The 13,678-nt window shown below is 53.6% G+C and overlaps 7 protein-coding genes across 7 annotated transcripts; 3 read left to right on the forward strand and 4 right to left on the reverse strand.

Moving 5' to 3' along the window:
- Nucleotides 1-851: 851 nt before the first annotated feature.
- On the reverse strand, nucleotides 852-2,828 carry SMAC4_09068 (uncharacterized protein; the record flags this gene model as incomplete). The annotated part of the gene is made up of 2 exons (XM_003344037.2): nucleotides 2,295-2,828; nucleotides 852-2,207 (listed from the first exon to the last, which is right to left on the reverse strand). The coding sequence occupies exons 1-2, from the start codon at nucleotides 2,478-2,480 to the stop codon at nucleotides 852-854; spliced, it is 1,542 nt and encodes a 513-aa protein (XP_003344085.2). The 5' UTR covers nucleotides 2,481-2,828.
- Nucleotides 2,829-3,075: 247 nt separating this feature from the next.
- On the forward strand, nucleotides 3,076-4,312 carry SMAC4_09067 (uncharacterized protein; the record flags this gene model as incomplete). Its single annotated transcript, XM_003344036.2, has 2 exons — nucleotides 3,076-3,449; nucleotides 3,522-4,312. The coding sequence occupies exons 1-2, from the start codon at nucleotides 3,176-3,178 to the stop codon at nucleotides 4,310-4,312; spliced, it is 1,065 nt and encodes a 354-aa protein (XP_003344084.1). The 5' UTR covers nucleotides 3,076-3,175.
- Nucleotides 4,313-4,479: 167 nt separating this feature from the next.
- Nucleotides 4,480-5,594, reverse strand: SMAC4_09066 (uncharacterized protein). The gene is made up of 3 exons (XM_003344035.2): nucleotides 5,414-5,594; nucleotides 5,141-5,259; nucleotides 4,480-4,999 (listed from the first exon to the last, which is right to left on the reverse strand). The coding sequence occupies exons 1-3, from the start codon at nucleotides 5,435-5,437 to the stop codon at nucleotides 4,714-4,716; spliced, it is 429 nt and encodes a 142-aa protein (XP_003344083.1). The 5' UTR covers nucleotides 5,438-5,594; the 3' UTR covers nucleotides 4,480-4,713.
- A 270-nt stretch (nucleotides 5,595-5,864) lies between these two features.
- Nucleotides 5,865-7,675, reverse strand: SMAC4_09065 (uncharacterized protein). Its single transcript, XM_003344034.3, has one exon. It carries the CDS (start codon nucleotides 7,583-7,585, stop codon nucleotides 6,020-6,022), a length of 1,566 nt encoding a protein of 521 aa, XP_003344082.2. The 5' UTR covers nucleotides 7,586-7,675; the 3' UTR covers nucleotides 5,865-6,019.
- Nucleotides 7,676-8,264: 589 nt separating this feature from the next.
- Nucleotides 8,265-9,545, forward strand: SMAC4_09064 (uncharacterized protein). Its single transcript, XM_003344033.2, has 3 exons — nucleotides 8,265-8,588; nucleotides 8,641-8,807; nucleotides 8,863-9,545. Exons 1-3 carry the CDS (start codon nucleotides 8,411-8,413, stop codon nucleotides 9,013-9,015), a joined length of 498 nt encoding a protein of 165 aa, XP_003344081.1. The 5' UTR covers nucleotides 8,265-8,410; the 3' UTR covers nucleotides 9,016-9,545.
- A 294-nt stretch (nucleotides 9,546-9,839) lies between these two features.
- Nucleotides 9,840-11,132, forward strand: SMAC4_09063 (uncharacterized protein). Its single transcript, XM_003344032.2, has 2 exons — nucleotides 9,840-10,296; nucleotides 10,412-11,132. Exons 1-2 carry the CDS (start codon nucleotides 10,097-10,099, stop codon nucleotides 10,668-10,670), a joined length of 459 nt encoding a protein of 152 aa, XP_003344080.1. The 5' UTR covers nucleotides 9,840-10,096; the 3' UTR covers nucleotides 10,671-11,132.
- Nucleotides 11,133-11,214: 82 nt separating this feature from the next.
- On the reverse strand, nucleotides 11,215-13,583 carry SMAC4_09062 (uncharacterized protein; the record flags this gene model as incomplete). Its single annotated transcript, XM_024655397.2, has 4 exons — nucleotides 13,084-13,583; nucleotides 12,854-13,025; nucleotides 11,333-12,770; nucleotides 11,215-11,259 (listed from the first exon to the last, which is right to left on the reverse strand). Exons 1-4 carry the CDS (start codon nucleotides 13,160-13,162, stop codon nucleotides 11,215-11,217), a joined length of 1,734 nt encoding a protein of 577 aa, XP_024511291.2. The 5' UTR covers nucleotides 13,163-13,583.
- Between the last annotated feature and the right edge of the window lie 95 nt (nucleotides 13,584-13,678).

Genomic DNA, 13,678 nt, shown 5'->3' on the forward strand with positions numbered 1-13,678 from the left:
CACACAAGCCGGGCCTGCGAGGGCATCTATGATCATGACCAAGCCTGGAAAATCTACCGGCGAGTTGCATCTTATGTGCATGTTCTCAACTGCATCGAGACTCCGTACCCTTGGGGCGTCAAGTCACTATGGGGAATAGTTCGATCGAGGTAGCAAACCTCGTCGAGGATTCGGGGCGTGATTGACTTGGGTCGGGAATCGAACAGGGAACCTCTCGTATACGGTGGCCAAGGGTCATACCGGAACTTTTGTGTGTGGAAAGTATGGGTTGGGGTTTGTGTGCTAAACTGTTACACCAACGGACCACCCGCTTGGGACGGTGTGTTGGAAGACTGGATGTGGTGACTGAAGAGCCTCGAGCTGGGGGTTATAAGGACAGGAGCGACCACCGGCTGGGGCCGCCTGGGCGGATGCTCGACACGGGACAGAAGGGGCGACCGTGTCTGCCGGTTTGATGCCGGATTCGACGGAGGGCTCGTTAGGTCGCGGGTGGCAGGCGCTGGATACCGGGTGCTCGATGCTGGCAAGGGAAAGGAGCAAAGGCTCTGGTGTTGGAGAAACTCCGTCCTACCATCGATCATGGTCACCATGAACATATCGATATGAATATCCATCCTGACTGAAATATTTGCATGTCGTTCGTTGTCAACCACGGGAGCATGGCCAACAATTACTTCTAGCCCCCCCTGGTTTAATGTTCTTTTGCTTATCCCCTCGTCCAGACCCAGCAGGAGGACTACTTATTCTTCAAGTCACCCATTTCTTCATGGCTTATACCACCTTTCTGACGTTTATCTCCCATACCTTCATCCTCTCCTCCCACTCCCCCAAAGTCTGTCGTCTTTCAACCCCTAACCCTCAAGTTCCTCCAAAGCCCTATCAACCATCCTCCCCACCTGCCTCCACCTCATCAACAACGTGTCTCTATGACATTCCCTCCCCACTACCCCTTCCCCTTCCCCTTCCCCTTCACGTCCCTGCCTGCACTCCAAGTTACCCAACCCCTCCAGCACTTTCATATTCTTCCCAACGACATCCCCGCTCCACTGCCTCAGCGCCTGCGCCAACATCGCATTAAGCTTCGCTTGCTCCTCGGGTGATTCCTCCCAGGGATCTTGGCCGTAGTCGACGAAGGCGCGGAACTTCTTTTCGCCTTGTTGAGCTTGAGGAGAAGTTAAGGAGGAGGAGGAGGAGGAGGAGGAGGAAGACGAAGAAAGGGCGGAGATGGCGCGAAGAGCAACCTGGGTGCGGTAGCAGCCTGTGGGGTTGCGGGGGTCGAGGTTGTAGTTCCCCAGAAAACCGGTTTCTTCTAGGAGGTCTTTGGGGAACTTTGGTGGTTGTTTTTCAGTGCTTTGTGACTTGGGATCTTTTTTGCCTCGTTCGTTTAAGCGTCGGGCTGGTTTCTTTGGTGGTTGGGTGGTCAAGGGTGGTAGTTGGAACTTCTCGAGTAAAGGGAGGATAGCATCATCTATGCAGACTTCGTCCCAGACGTTTTCGTCAAAGAGGAATCCGTACTCGATGAGAAGAAAGTCGTTGGAGTGGTTGCCGTAGCAGATGTAGACTTCTTCGCCGGCGGAGTAGGGGCGGGTGGTGGTGATGGTGAAAGCGGTGGGGGAGAAGGCGACTGAGCAAGTTTTCTTGTTGCCACCTTCCTTCTCTTCGGCGGATGGATCGTAGGAGGTGTGGTTGAACAGGTCTGCGACTGGTTGTAGTACCATTTTGTCCTCCTTTTTGAACTTTTTCGTCTTGGGTGTTTCGTGGTAGAAGGTACGGGTGTTGACGAGAAGCCAGGCGTAGAGGTAGTCGTCTCTTGTTATGGTCTTGTTCAGTTTTTGACCTTCCTCCTCTTCCGAGCTCTCGTCCTCTTTCTCACCGGACTTTGGAGAGAGAAGTTTAGACTGTTGAACCATGGACCAATCCTTCTCAAACTTGGCCTCTTGCTTCAGAAGCAACTCCAGTGCCTTCTTAGGCAAGAACTCTCGCAGCCGGCAATCCCATGCTAAAGGCAGAGAGTCCCAGACATCCTCGCGCGTAGGACATACGGCGTTCCATTGTTGGTATTTGACGGAGGGAGATGGGTCAAAGGCAAGGTCGGCGGCTAGGAGGCCATGGATGGAGATGTCCGGAAGTGCACAGGCTATGGAAGGGTGGACGGTCTCATATGTCCGAAGAGTGTTGGAGGGAATTGTCAGGATGGTTTGGTTTTCCTAATGACCATGTTAGCTACCTATTTTAAGCAGTTGCCTGACATGATGTAAAATGAGTTTACTTGCCTTGAGTGGTTTGGTAGCCACGATTCCCATTCCTCGGCCTAGTATCCTTCGGGGCTCAACACCGTTGAGGATGATGCCCTTGTCCTTTGCCCATACGAGCAACTCTTCGTATGCTTCCATTTTCGATGCTTTATTCTTGGCTTTCCCACGAGCGGTCCTCTTATTATTCTGTCCTTTTCCTGCTGTTTCACGTTTCCTTTTCGCCATTTTGATTAGATACCGGAAATGTGTGGTTACAATGGGAGAAAATTGACGTAGTCAAAGCTTCGCAAGAAAGAGCAAAGGTGAAATAAATGGAAGAAGGACAAAAGATGAGATGTATTAAACCAAGAACGTGTAAGTGAGGGCAAGAGCAAAGGCATACCATAAACCCCAGGGTTTCACTGCATTCTCTGTTCGGCTGAAACCTTCCACCCGTTCGTTCCCTTTGCTCGCTTACATACCTGTTTGGATAGACTATGATTCACGATCAGACGTCCCACTTGAAAGCCTGATTTCCTCTTCAGGTGTTGTTCAAGCGTCACTGGTTGGTCCCTTGCATGAGGTCTAGGATCGTTCAGTGGTTGTCAAGACCAGATCTGGCGAAACTTACGTCGTTACGCTGTGTGTATTTTACTGTATTTATCTTCCCCTTCGGTCAGCTGGCACACCTCTCGTCTCTCACCGACCCGAAGGTCCCCTCACCTTGAGCTACCTTGTACCGCTGCCCCTACGTAAGTCCTTATCGCGGGATCGTTATCGCAATTGTACATGCTCGGCTCCCGCATCCGAACGGATCGAACCACCACTTACACCTTGACAACCACTTCAAGCTCTGGAGGAATTGCGCATTCCGCGTCAATCAATTCCCTTATTCAACGCTAGGGCTTGTTCCTAGGTGTTCCAACTCTCTCTGCTTCAAAATGGAAGCGACGGCTCTCAGACGCTCCGCGGCTCTCGTAGCTCGCGCCAGCACCCAGAATGCGATCCGGCCAGCCGTATGCGCCGCCATCACCAGCAGCAGCACAGCATCACCACCACAGACCCAGATCCAGACACATCAACAAACAAGACAATTCTCCGCCCTCAACCGGCCACCACCAAATTACCCTGGCCATGTCCCTCTCACTCGCCTCGAGCGGTTCGGCCTCTTCGTCGGCTCAGGCCTCATCTCCCTCGCCGACCCACGGCGCGGCGGTCCGTCTCGTCCTGTCCATCTCCCACCACTTGACCTCTTCAACTAATCACCCCTTTTTACAACACAAACAGACCTAATAGCCTCCTTCGCCGAAGCCACCGCAACCCCCTACTTCATCTACCGCTTGCGCGACGCCATGCTCTCGCACCCCACGGGGCGGCGCATCCTGCGTCTCCGGCCGCGCATCACCTCGCAATCGCTCAACATCCCGTACCTGCGCTCGCTGCCGCCCAACACGGTCGGACGGACCTACATCGACTGGCTGGACCGCGAGGGTGTCTCGCCCGACACGCGGTCGGCGGTGCGCTACATCGACGATGAGGAGTGCGCGTACGTGATGCAGCGGTACCGCGAGTGCCACGACTTCTACCATGCGCTGACGGGCCTGCCGATCGTGCGCGAGGGCGAGGTGGCGCTCAAAGCGTTCGAGTTCGCCAACACCCTGCTGCCCATGACGGGGTTTAGCGTGTTTGCGGCGTTTACCATGAAGAAGAGCGAGCAGAAGCGGTTCAGGGACATTTACCTTCCCTGGGCGGTCAAGAATGGCCTCAAGGCCAAGGAGGTGATTAATGTGTTTTGGGAGGAGGAGCTGGAGAGGGATGTGGATGATTTAAGGAGGGAGCTGGGCGTGGAGCCGCCACCGGATTTGAGGGAGATTAGGAAGAGGGAGAGGGAGGAGAGGAGGAGGAGGAAGGAGATGGAGAGGATGATGAGTGGGAGCGGACGCGGTGGGCCGGAGGATGATGTCCTTCTAAAGGCGGAGAAGGAGGCGGAGGTGGTAGCGGAGAGGGTGAAAGAGATGAAGGATGAGGTTGTTGAGAAGGTTGGGGAGGTGGTTGGGTCTTCGTCTATGAAGGTATAGACGGACCTCGTTGCATCATTGGGGGACGGACGGACATGTCCCCTTTGTGAAACCAATGTAGAACATATTGTATTCATACCCCAAGGACCTAAGGAGACCACAACCACACTTTCTCTTCACAACTGCCATGCTTCTGAACTTGGAATTGGACTGGTAGGTGGTCCGTAATAAAACCGATAATGCCATTAAAATCTGTTAAAGCCGTGAAACTTCCTTGTCTCTCCCTCCTCCCAAGGACTCTGATGCCCTTGCTCAAGCTTCCATCCGTAATAACCTCCCTCCTATCCTAACCTCCCTCCTATCCTAACCTCCCTCCTATCCTAACCTCCCTCCTATCCTATCCTCCTCCTTTCCTAGCCACCTCCAGGCCACCTCCAGACCACTACCTCCTCCTTCTAGACCTAGATATCAAACAAATCATCATCATCATCATCCAGTCCCCAGCCCTTCCGCCTCGACACCACAATCTTTTCCTCCTCCTTGTTATCCGACATGGCGTTCAGCAGCTCCTTGAGCTGCTCCTCGGTGACCTTAGACCGCAGCTGGCCCGTCTGCGCCAGCATGATCAGCCGGTTCTCGATGTCGGTCGCGCGCTCCTCCTTGACGAGCCGGATGCGGCCCAGCCGGTCGGCGGCTTCGGGCATGAGGATCTGGTTGAGCATGGCTTTGCGGGCTTCGGCTTCTTGTCTGTTGGTTTGGGGAAGGGGTGCTTAGTGGGTTGTTGCATTGGTAAGTTTGTAAGAGGGGAGAGAGAAGGGAAGGGGGGTAAAGGGGAAAGGAATAGAACGGCAACTAGGGACGGGAAGGAAGATGAGGACATAAACATACTGCCTATTATCTCCCTGACCACCCTGTCCACCAGCGCCAGAGGGACCGCCGCCGGCCTTGGGACCACCACCGCCGCTGCCGCCTTGCGCCTTGAGCTGTTCGAGACGGGCCTTTCTGATCTGTGAAGGGGTTAAATGGTTAGTATGAATGTGTTGTAGTTACGGCGCGTGGCCATCAAGGTGTCATTCGCGCTACCGCATGTGAAGCTGCGTTGCGCCGCTGGCTGGCTGGCTGGCGGTTGAAGGGTGATAGGGTGATGGATGGGATGCGCACCTTGTCGAGCTCGGAGTCGTCCATTTTTGATGGTTTAGTTGGATTCGCGGTAGGTTGGCGACTGGATTGATAGTTGAATAAAGGGTTCTAGTGTGTGGTCGTACGACAATGTAAGAGGTTTTTGGTTGTTGTAGACAGTTTAGGTTGTTGCGATGATGAAGCACGGTGATCGCGGGGTTGCTTGGGGTAAGGTCCCGTCTTGAGGGAAGTTTTTGGTGGGGCAGCTTATAGCGATAAGTTACGTATGTTCTGGATCCTATCAGGGGTCACAATAGGGTATTACAAACGGTATTGTTTACATAGCAGAACGTACATGGCTGTTTGATGGAGGCATCTTTACCTCCAGAATGGGAACTTGAAAAGCCCGAGTCAGCGCGGCTATGGAAAACATAGGATACACTCTCAGCAACAGTATTAGACCAGATATTGAGGTCATGATGTTCATATGCAAAAACTAGAAATACAGCTATGTACAGGATGATTCTATTCGCAACAAACCAGTCACCTCCGCCGAAACACCCTTTGTCGCCATGATTTTGTTTATCCCTTTCTATATGTATTTGCAGTAAAATTTGGTATGTGATACATCCCATGATCTATACATCATCACCTGATCTTGTTGAGAAGGTTCTTCAGGGGTTCAGGCCAGACCCTGTCGGGGTAATTGGTCCATGGCTCCGGAGTATGAGGAACAAGTGTTGGCTGGAACGGAACCTCAAAGGGTACATACCTCTTCCTCCTCTCTGCTAGAACCTGCTGCTTGGCCTTGACGGCAGACCAGAGACTCTCTAGGGCCTTCACCGGTACCCCCAACATCTTGCCGCGAATGACAAAGTAGCCCGTAACGTAGCCGATATCCGTGTCCAGACCCATGGAAGTCAACCTGCGCATGGGAACGTCGGCGGTTCCCTTTCTCTTCAACCTGTGGAACACTTCCGACCGCATGAACGGTAGGGCATTGGCGACCCGGAACTGCTCCAGGCCCTTCAGCTCGGGCAAGTGGGAAACCACATCGGCAACCTCGGAAAGCATCCTGTCCATGAGCTCACGCGCGTTCGGGTTTTCGGGGATCTTGTCGTAGGTGGAATCCAGAATCGTCGCCAGGGGATCAGCCACCGCTCGGAACGCCACCGCTGGTAGCTTCATCTGCAAGAACTCGTCCGTTCGGTGACCGGTAGCATTGAGTTCCGGAATCGATGTGAGAAGCTTGAGTAGATGCGCTCCCCTTCGTTGCCACAAAGTGGGCGGGTGCTTCTTGATCACAATGGGTGCGAGTGGGCCGATATTGTCTGAGTGGGGGGTGTAGACAGTCAGGAAGAGCCTTCCAGGTCGCACCTCACCGAACTCAAATGTCTGGTCGCCCAGGCCCAAACGGGTCGTCAAGTGGCCAAGGATAAACACGGGCCGCTGGCTTTCGATAGGGAAGTAGGCTTTGCAGATAGACTCGGCGACACCCAGTCCCTCTTGGATCAAAACAATGGTCGAGTTGTGGTCAAGCCGGTGGCTGATTTGGCCGAGGGCTTCGACCGTGTGCCCGGCTGGAACAGTCACTACGAGGTTGCTGATGTGGGTGTCCTTCTCCTTCCTCGGATGAGGGCCACAGATTGGCGGCGTGAACTGTGCCCTGATCCTGTCGCGGACAATGACTTGCTTTTCCCTGTGAAGCTTCAAGCACCTTCCCGCTTCATTCCATCTCATGAGCAGATTCCATCGGTTGATCATGAAAATCGGCGGCGGTATCGTCTCGGCGCCGGCTAGCGTGTGTGCAACGTATCGTCCCTGGATGTTGAGTCCCATAACGTGAATCTGGTCCGTCGGTTTGAATAGATCAGTCCATGGCTTCTTCTCGCCCTCTTTTCGGACCGCCTTTGCCAATCTTTGATCATACCGCTCCGCCTCTTCCAGCTTGTCGAAGAACTCCTTGGTCGTGTTTCGGTATTGTTCCTTGGCGACTTCTGGTTCACTCTGACTATTCAAAACTGTTTTCGGCTCGTCTTCCGTTGGGACCTGGGCATCCGGTGTAGCCGACGCTGTAGCCGAAGGGGGGTGTGCCTTTGACGAGGCCGGTCGTGTTTGCTGCTGCTGCAGAGGGTGCGGCGCAACTTGCGGGTGGTTGGCTCGGGGGATGAAGTCGCGGAGGAGGGGCATCGATGTAGCGACGAAGGACCGCATCTGGACATCAGGATGCTGGATGAAACGGAAACCGCTTGCGCTGGCCCCCCGGCCCACCGAGGTGTTACTGGGACACCATCGTGTGTGGCTGCAGGGTATTCGCCCAAACACCCGCAAGTGCGGTCGACTGCCGGTAAAGGAATACAGGTTGGCGGCTTTCACGGATGACACCGGGAGCTCATGATATGGCTTTATCGTGGTGGTGCAGAAACCCCGCCGGAGGACCTGTCGCAAGAGGTCCTGTCAGGATTTTATGTCCCGCGCGGGAGCATTGAGGACCTGGGGAGAGACCAGGGGCGAGAAGGGAGAGGCGGGTGGTTTTGGGAGGAGACTCGGTGTTGTTGAAAGTGGTGGAGGTGGTGGTTTTGCGGTATAAAGACTAGCTGAATTCGGTTGCCGGATGACGATGATTTTTGTCAAGACAACCTTCCGATCAAAAAGTTCAATGGCCGCCAAAACTTTTTTTTTCTCGGGAGCGCGCCTGCGGTTGATACACTGTCACGCTAACCGATCATAGAAGAGAAACTGCACTTCTCTGATTGGCTTGCTCGGCCATAGCATGGTCTTGGCACCGCACTGTGGAAGGCTTGTCGCAAATGTGGATCCCAAGATCTGGAACCAAAAAAGTGCAACTTGAACGGTTCGCAACTGTGTGGAGCCGCTTTCCTCACTTGCATCCAGATTCGCATCTTTGTTCATCAAAACACCACCAAATGTCAACAAACCGTCGCCTCATCATATCTGGATTTTAATATTGAAGTCTTCCTCTCCGCCATTACCAGACTCCCCGATATTACTCATCATTCACATCAGCCGATCTCAGTCATGGATGTGCCCGACATTACCCCCTCGCTGGAGAAGCTCAACGTCGATCTCGACCAGCTAGAAGCCGCTCTTAAGCCCGTTCTCGGTGATGTCGGTGATGTATCTTCCAAGCTTCCTCTTTTGGACAAGGCCAAGCTCTATGTCATGGTGACTTATGCCATCGAGTCGATGCTCTTCTGTTAGTCAAATCTTGTCCCTTCAAAGTAATCCATTGCTAACCCATATAACAGCATCACTACGTCTGAACAGTGTTGACGCCAAAGAGCATGCCATTTTCACAGAGTTGACCCGCGTCAGGCAGTATTTTGAGAAGATTCAGAAGATTGAGAACCCGCCCCAGGAGCGTGAGCAGACGGTCAACAAGGAGGCCGCTGCCCGCTTCATCAGATCTGACTTGGTATGGAAATTCATCAAGGATTTCGCTGTTGGGTAACACGCTAACAGACACACAGGCCGATGACGAGGCCATCAAGCAGAAGTTGACAGAGCTGATCGCCAAAGAGAAGGCCAAGGCAGAGGCGAAGGAGGAGAAGAAGAGGGCAGCAGATTCGGGCTCCGAGCCTATTGCCAAACGTCCCAAGACCAAGGGCAACAAGAAAAAGTGAGAGTTGCGCACACTGCACTCTTTGTTGAGTTATTGTGCGACGACCATGACCACGGCGCCACGTTTTGGCATGGCGCTTCGGGGCTTCGTCTGAACAGGCCCGTTACATGAGGCATGCCGTGCGTTGTTCTTTTGCGCTTCGCGAGGCCGCGGAAAGGCCAACACGAACACATCAAACCGGAAATCGTCTGCCCGGAGCCAGACCCGCGGCCGCCGGAGTTCTGTGTGTGTTGGCCACTTGAGATACCCACCAGCCGGAGTTTCGAACATGAACCATGACTGGATAAGATATTTGTCCCAGCAAATCGATGTGGCGGGACACACTACGTTGCTAGTTTCTTTTCGAGAAGGGGCAATTCATGACCTAGGAAACATCAGGATACACCTCATGGGAGATAGAGGAGGCAACCGATCTGAGGTTGTCATGAGGGAAAAGGAATTAGAAGCCGGAGTAATTGAGTCACGGATAGACAGTTTCAAATACTTTAACCTCCTCCAAAATATCTCCATAGAACTGAGAAGTTGATCATCGAAACCCCTGAAAGAATCTACATAGTAAACATGCTGCTACAACCCTAACCCTCCGTTGCTGGTCACGCGCCCTACAAGCCTCAACGATATTTGCTCTCTGGCCTTCGATTGGCTTCCAGTTCAGCTCACGATCGCCCCAAAAAGAGCGAAAAAAGGCCCCAAACTGCCCCAAAAGAGATCTTAACAGGGGAAACAGGGGTCCAAGCTCGGAGCTGTCGTCTCGGCTTTCAGGGCCTCGGCCGGCGCGGAGGGGGGAAGAGCTGAGGGCGAGCGGGCGCAGTCGCAATTGGAGATCCCGCGGGTCGCAAATGTGATGGCAAAATGTCGCCCGTTCACGGTTTCGGCTGATCATTCCCCACTAGTTTTTTGCCGATAGATTGATTGTACCTGTCTTTTATATCATTGCTTATCCCCATCCCATCCCATTTCCCCATCTCCCATCGTCACCACCACCACAACAGCACTCTTCCTCAACAACCACCGCTTTCACTAAAACCGCCAAAACGTCGGTCGCTTTAATCTACGCAACCCAACCAAACAAATCAGACAAAATGCCTCGCCAATCCCGTGGTTCCTCCGCTCGCCCTTCCGTCCCTGCTCGCAGGCCCGCGGCCCCTACCAACCAGCAGCAGCAACGCCCTGCTTCCACCTACGCTCCTCCCACCGCCGCTCCTCACGCTCCCCCCGCTGCTGCCGCGCCCGCCGTCTCTCAGGGTCCTGGTCTCTTTGGCCAGATGGCTAGCACTGCTGCGTAAGTGTTTACCTTCCCCTCCCTGCCTGTCCTTCATGGGTCCCTGTTTCCATTTCCAAATCCAGAGCCATCTCCCGCCCGGTCCTCGCAAACATGCTAACAGTCTGTAAAACAGTGGTGTCGCCATCGGCTCCTCCATCGGCCACGCCATTGGCGGCATGTTCTCCGGCGGCGGCTCTTCCGAACAGGCCGCTGCCGCTGCGCCCGTCCAGGCCCAGGCTGCTGCCGCCCAGAACTCGTCGTGGGGCAACAACTGCGCCGAGGCCACCAAGAGCTTCACCCAGTGCATGGACCAGCAGCAGGGCAACATGCAGATCTGCGGCTGGTACCTGGAGCAGCTCAAGGCTTGCCAGGCTGCTGCTAGCCAGTACTAAGCACTTAAACTCTTCTTTGGATCTCTAGGCTTCTCCCCTTTTCACTCACTGGCTCTGGAATGGGCAGATGAAGGGGAGAAAAGAGGAGAGTAGAGGGGAGGTGTGAAGAAGAAGGTGTTTGGAAATGAGAGTTGTGTACGATTAGTTGAGGGGAGCACAAAGTTTTACGTGGCCGGCCTTTTTGGGAGTCTCGGAAGAACGCCGCTCAATTTACGTTTCTGACACCCCCCTCTCGTCGAAAAAGAAGTTCGAAAAGAAGGATTTTGCGCACACGCAGCAACATATACCAACAACAAGATATCATCATCAGCATTGGAGTTCAGGAATTGGTGGTCTAAGGTGGTGTATCTGTTATTACAACACAACAAAAACAATTGTATAAACACAAGATTTCTGCCTTCCTCTAAGGAGGAAACTAGCCTTGGTCGTTTTCATCGCTCTGCCTCGTGATGACTGTAGTAAGGATGTGTTGTCTTCTTTCTTTTCGTCCCTTTGTTCTCGAGAGACGTCTTCTCATCCTTCCTGTCAGCAATCTTTCAACGGCTTAGTTCTCACCATCATCATCATCACGTCTCGGCTCAAAGTTTGTCTGTCTCCAGTCAGCTGTTGTCCTTGATCTCCTACTCAAGCCAGTGAAAGGGATGTGTTCATGTGTTACTTACCGAGTTCCCGTTATAAAACTGCTGTTGTTGATCGTTATTCCTCTTCCGCTCCTCATCCCTTCTTCTCTCATCGTCACCAAACCCCTTAATCCTGCTTCCTCCGGTCGTCGTCGTGCCCCTATTGACAACAGCACCCGCGCTTCCACCACCACCAAGTGACCTACCACTAGAACTAGCCGTCTCCGCCTGCTGCGCACCCCTAACCTCAGCAGCAACCTGCTCCGGCGAAGCACTGGCATTGAGTGGTCCAGAAACACTAAACAGCGTCGAGAAGAAGGTCACCACCGTGTTGAAGAAGGCGAGCACGAATCCAATCAGGCGCTGGAAGATATTCCCCCCTCCTTCTGTGGCGGCCACACCGCCCGCAAAGTGAACCCTGCTCCTCCTAGACCCAGAAGAACCAGTCGTGGGAACCAAAATCAGCGTCGAGCTCGGCGCCAGTCCCAACTCGCCCAGCGTCATTTCTTCATCCTCTTGCTCGATCCTCCTGCTCGGTTGGGGCGTCAACAACACCTTGAAGCTATACTTCCCCTTTTTAGCATTAGGGGCAGTAGCCTCCACCCACTCCCTCACCTCCCTAACCGTGTCCTTCTCCGCCGAGAACCGAGACCGGATAGTCGACCCATCCGTCAACCGCACTTGCAGCGCACAATGCCCTATACTCTTGACGGGTTGGTTACCGCGGGGTAGCATGGGGCTGGCTGGTGCGAACGGCAAGCTTTCTTCCTTAGCTTTGCCCTTCCCCTTCCCCTTTTTGTCCTCAGCAGCTTCGCCGGATTCCTTACTGAGTAGTGTTTCCTTCTCCCGTTGCTTCTCCAACTGCCTTGCCTTGCGAGCGGCTTTGTCATCCTCGATGGTCTTGAGAATCCGCTGGCGCTCTTCGCGCGCTTCTTGCTGTTTCTTGCGCAGGGCGTCGGCGGCTTGGCGGGCGGGAGAGTTGGGGTCTTCGGCCGCTGCGCGGGCACGGGCGGCGGCGCGGGTAGCTTCTTCTTGTTGTTTCTTCTGGGCGGCCAGACGAACGGCGCGCTCAGCAAGAATGGCTTGGATTTGGGCTTGTTGAGTTGTCGTGTTGGGAGTGGTTGTGGTGGTTGCTGTGGCTGGAGGTGATGCTGAGGAGGCGGTTGTAGGCCCGGTGTTCGTAGTGGCACTGATGGGAGGTTGTTGAGAAGTAGTAGTAGTAGTAGCCTCGGTAGATGTTGCAGCAGCCGGGGCTGTGCTTTGCTCCGCCGTCGGTGGTTGAGCTGTCGTCGACTCCGATGATGTCTGCTCTTGTCCCTGCTTTTGCCCCTGATCCTGATCCTGCATCACCGAGGGCGAGCCAGACGTAGTACCCGAACCCGTAGAAACAGCCTGTTGCTCACTAAGAGCAGCCCCAAGCCTCCTCAAAAAGTCTTCCTTGGTGACTCCAGCAGCAATGTACTCCTTGAGTTGCCCGCCCCTATCTCATTGTTAACACCCCTTCATCTCTCATCTCCTCCCTCTTTCGTCATACATAGGACCCAAGAAGGTAGATAAACTCACCTAAGAACAACTACCGTAGGCTTATTGGGTACAGGGAACAACTGGGCCAGATACCCCTCCTCGGTACTGCCCGCGATGAGCTTCAGCACCACGGCACTGGACTCGATAAGAGGGGAGATGGCTTGATCAGTGAAGAAGTCGGTTTCCCATTGTTGGGATTCGGTGTTGTCGTCTGGATGAGGTCAGTGTTTGCTTAGTCAATCAAAATGACTTCAGGTAACATAACGAACCGGTAACAAAACAAACCACACTCTTGGTCTGTTGAATAGCGGCAGCGATGCCTTCTTGGAGGGTGCCTGTGAAGAACATGTTGTCTTGTTTCCTTCTTATCGTCTGAACAGCTCCCGTCGATTGTGAAGATACTGGGGAAAGATGGTCAAATAGATAGGTAGGTAGAGGTAACCTGGGTCGATCAGATTTCGGGATTGGTCAGGTAAGCTGGTATGATTCACAGCTATGTGGTGGTTCCGAGTCGACTAACTGCGTGATCCAAACCGTCCAGCGAAATGATACAGAATGCAATGGAAGATGACTTGAATGACGGGATGTAGACAGTCTGAAGTGAATGTTGTGGTTCTTTGAGGTTGAAAGCTAGAGGTAGATGGACGTTGAGGTGTCCCCGCTGACGTATTGGTGCCCCTGTACAGTAGCAGCTGATACCTCTTTCAACCTACAAACACAGCACCCACAGAGGTATCTCCAGCCGTAGGGTGACAGTGTTAAGGGCCGGTGCCGTTCATTAAAGCGTTAAAGGACACGTCAGCCAATAACCGGCCGTTCTACTCAGGTGCAAGGACCCACACTAAGCCCCTGACATTCCTCAAC

The sequence above is a fragment of the Sordaria macrospora genome, chromosome 1 (genome assembly GCF_033870435.1).
Source record: "Sordaria macrospora chromosome 1, complete sequence".
NCBI classification, from domain to species: domain Eukaryota; kingdom Fungi; phylum Ascomycota; class Sordariomycetes; order Sordariales; family Sordariaceae; genus Sordaria; species Sordaria macrospora.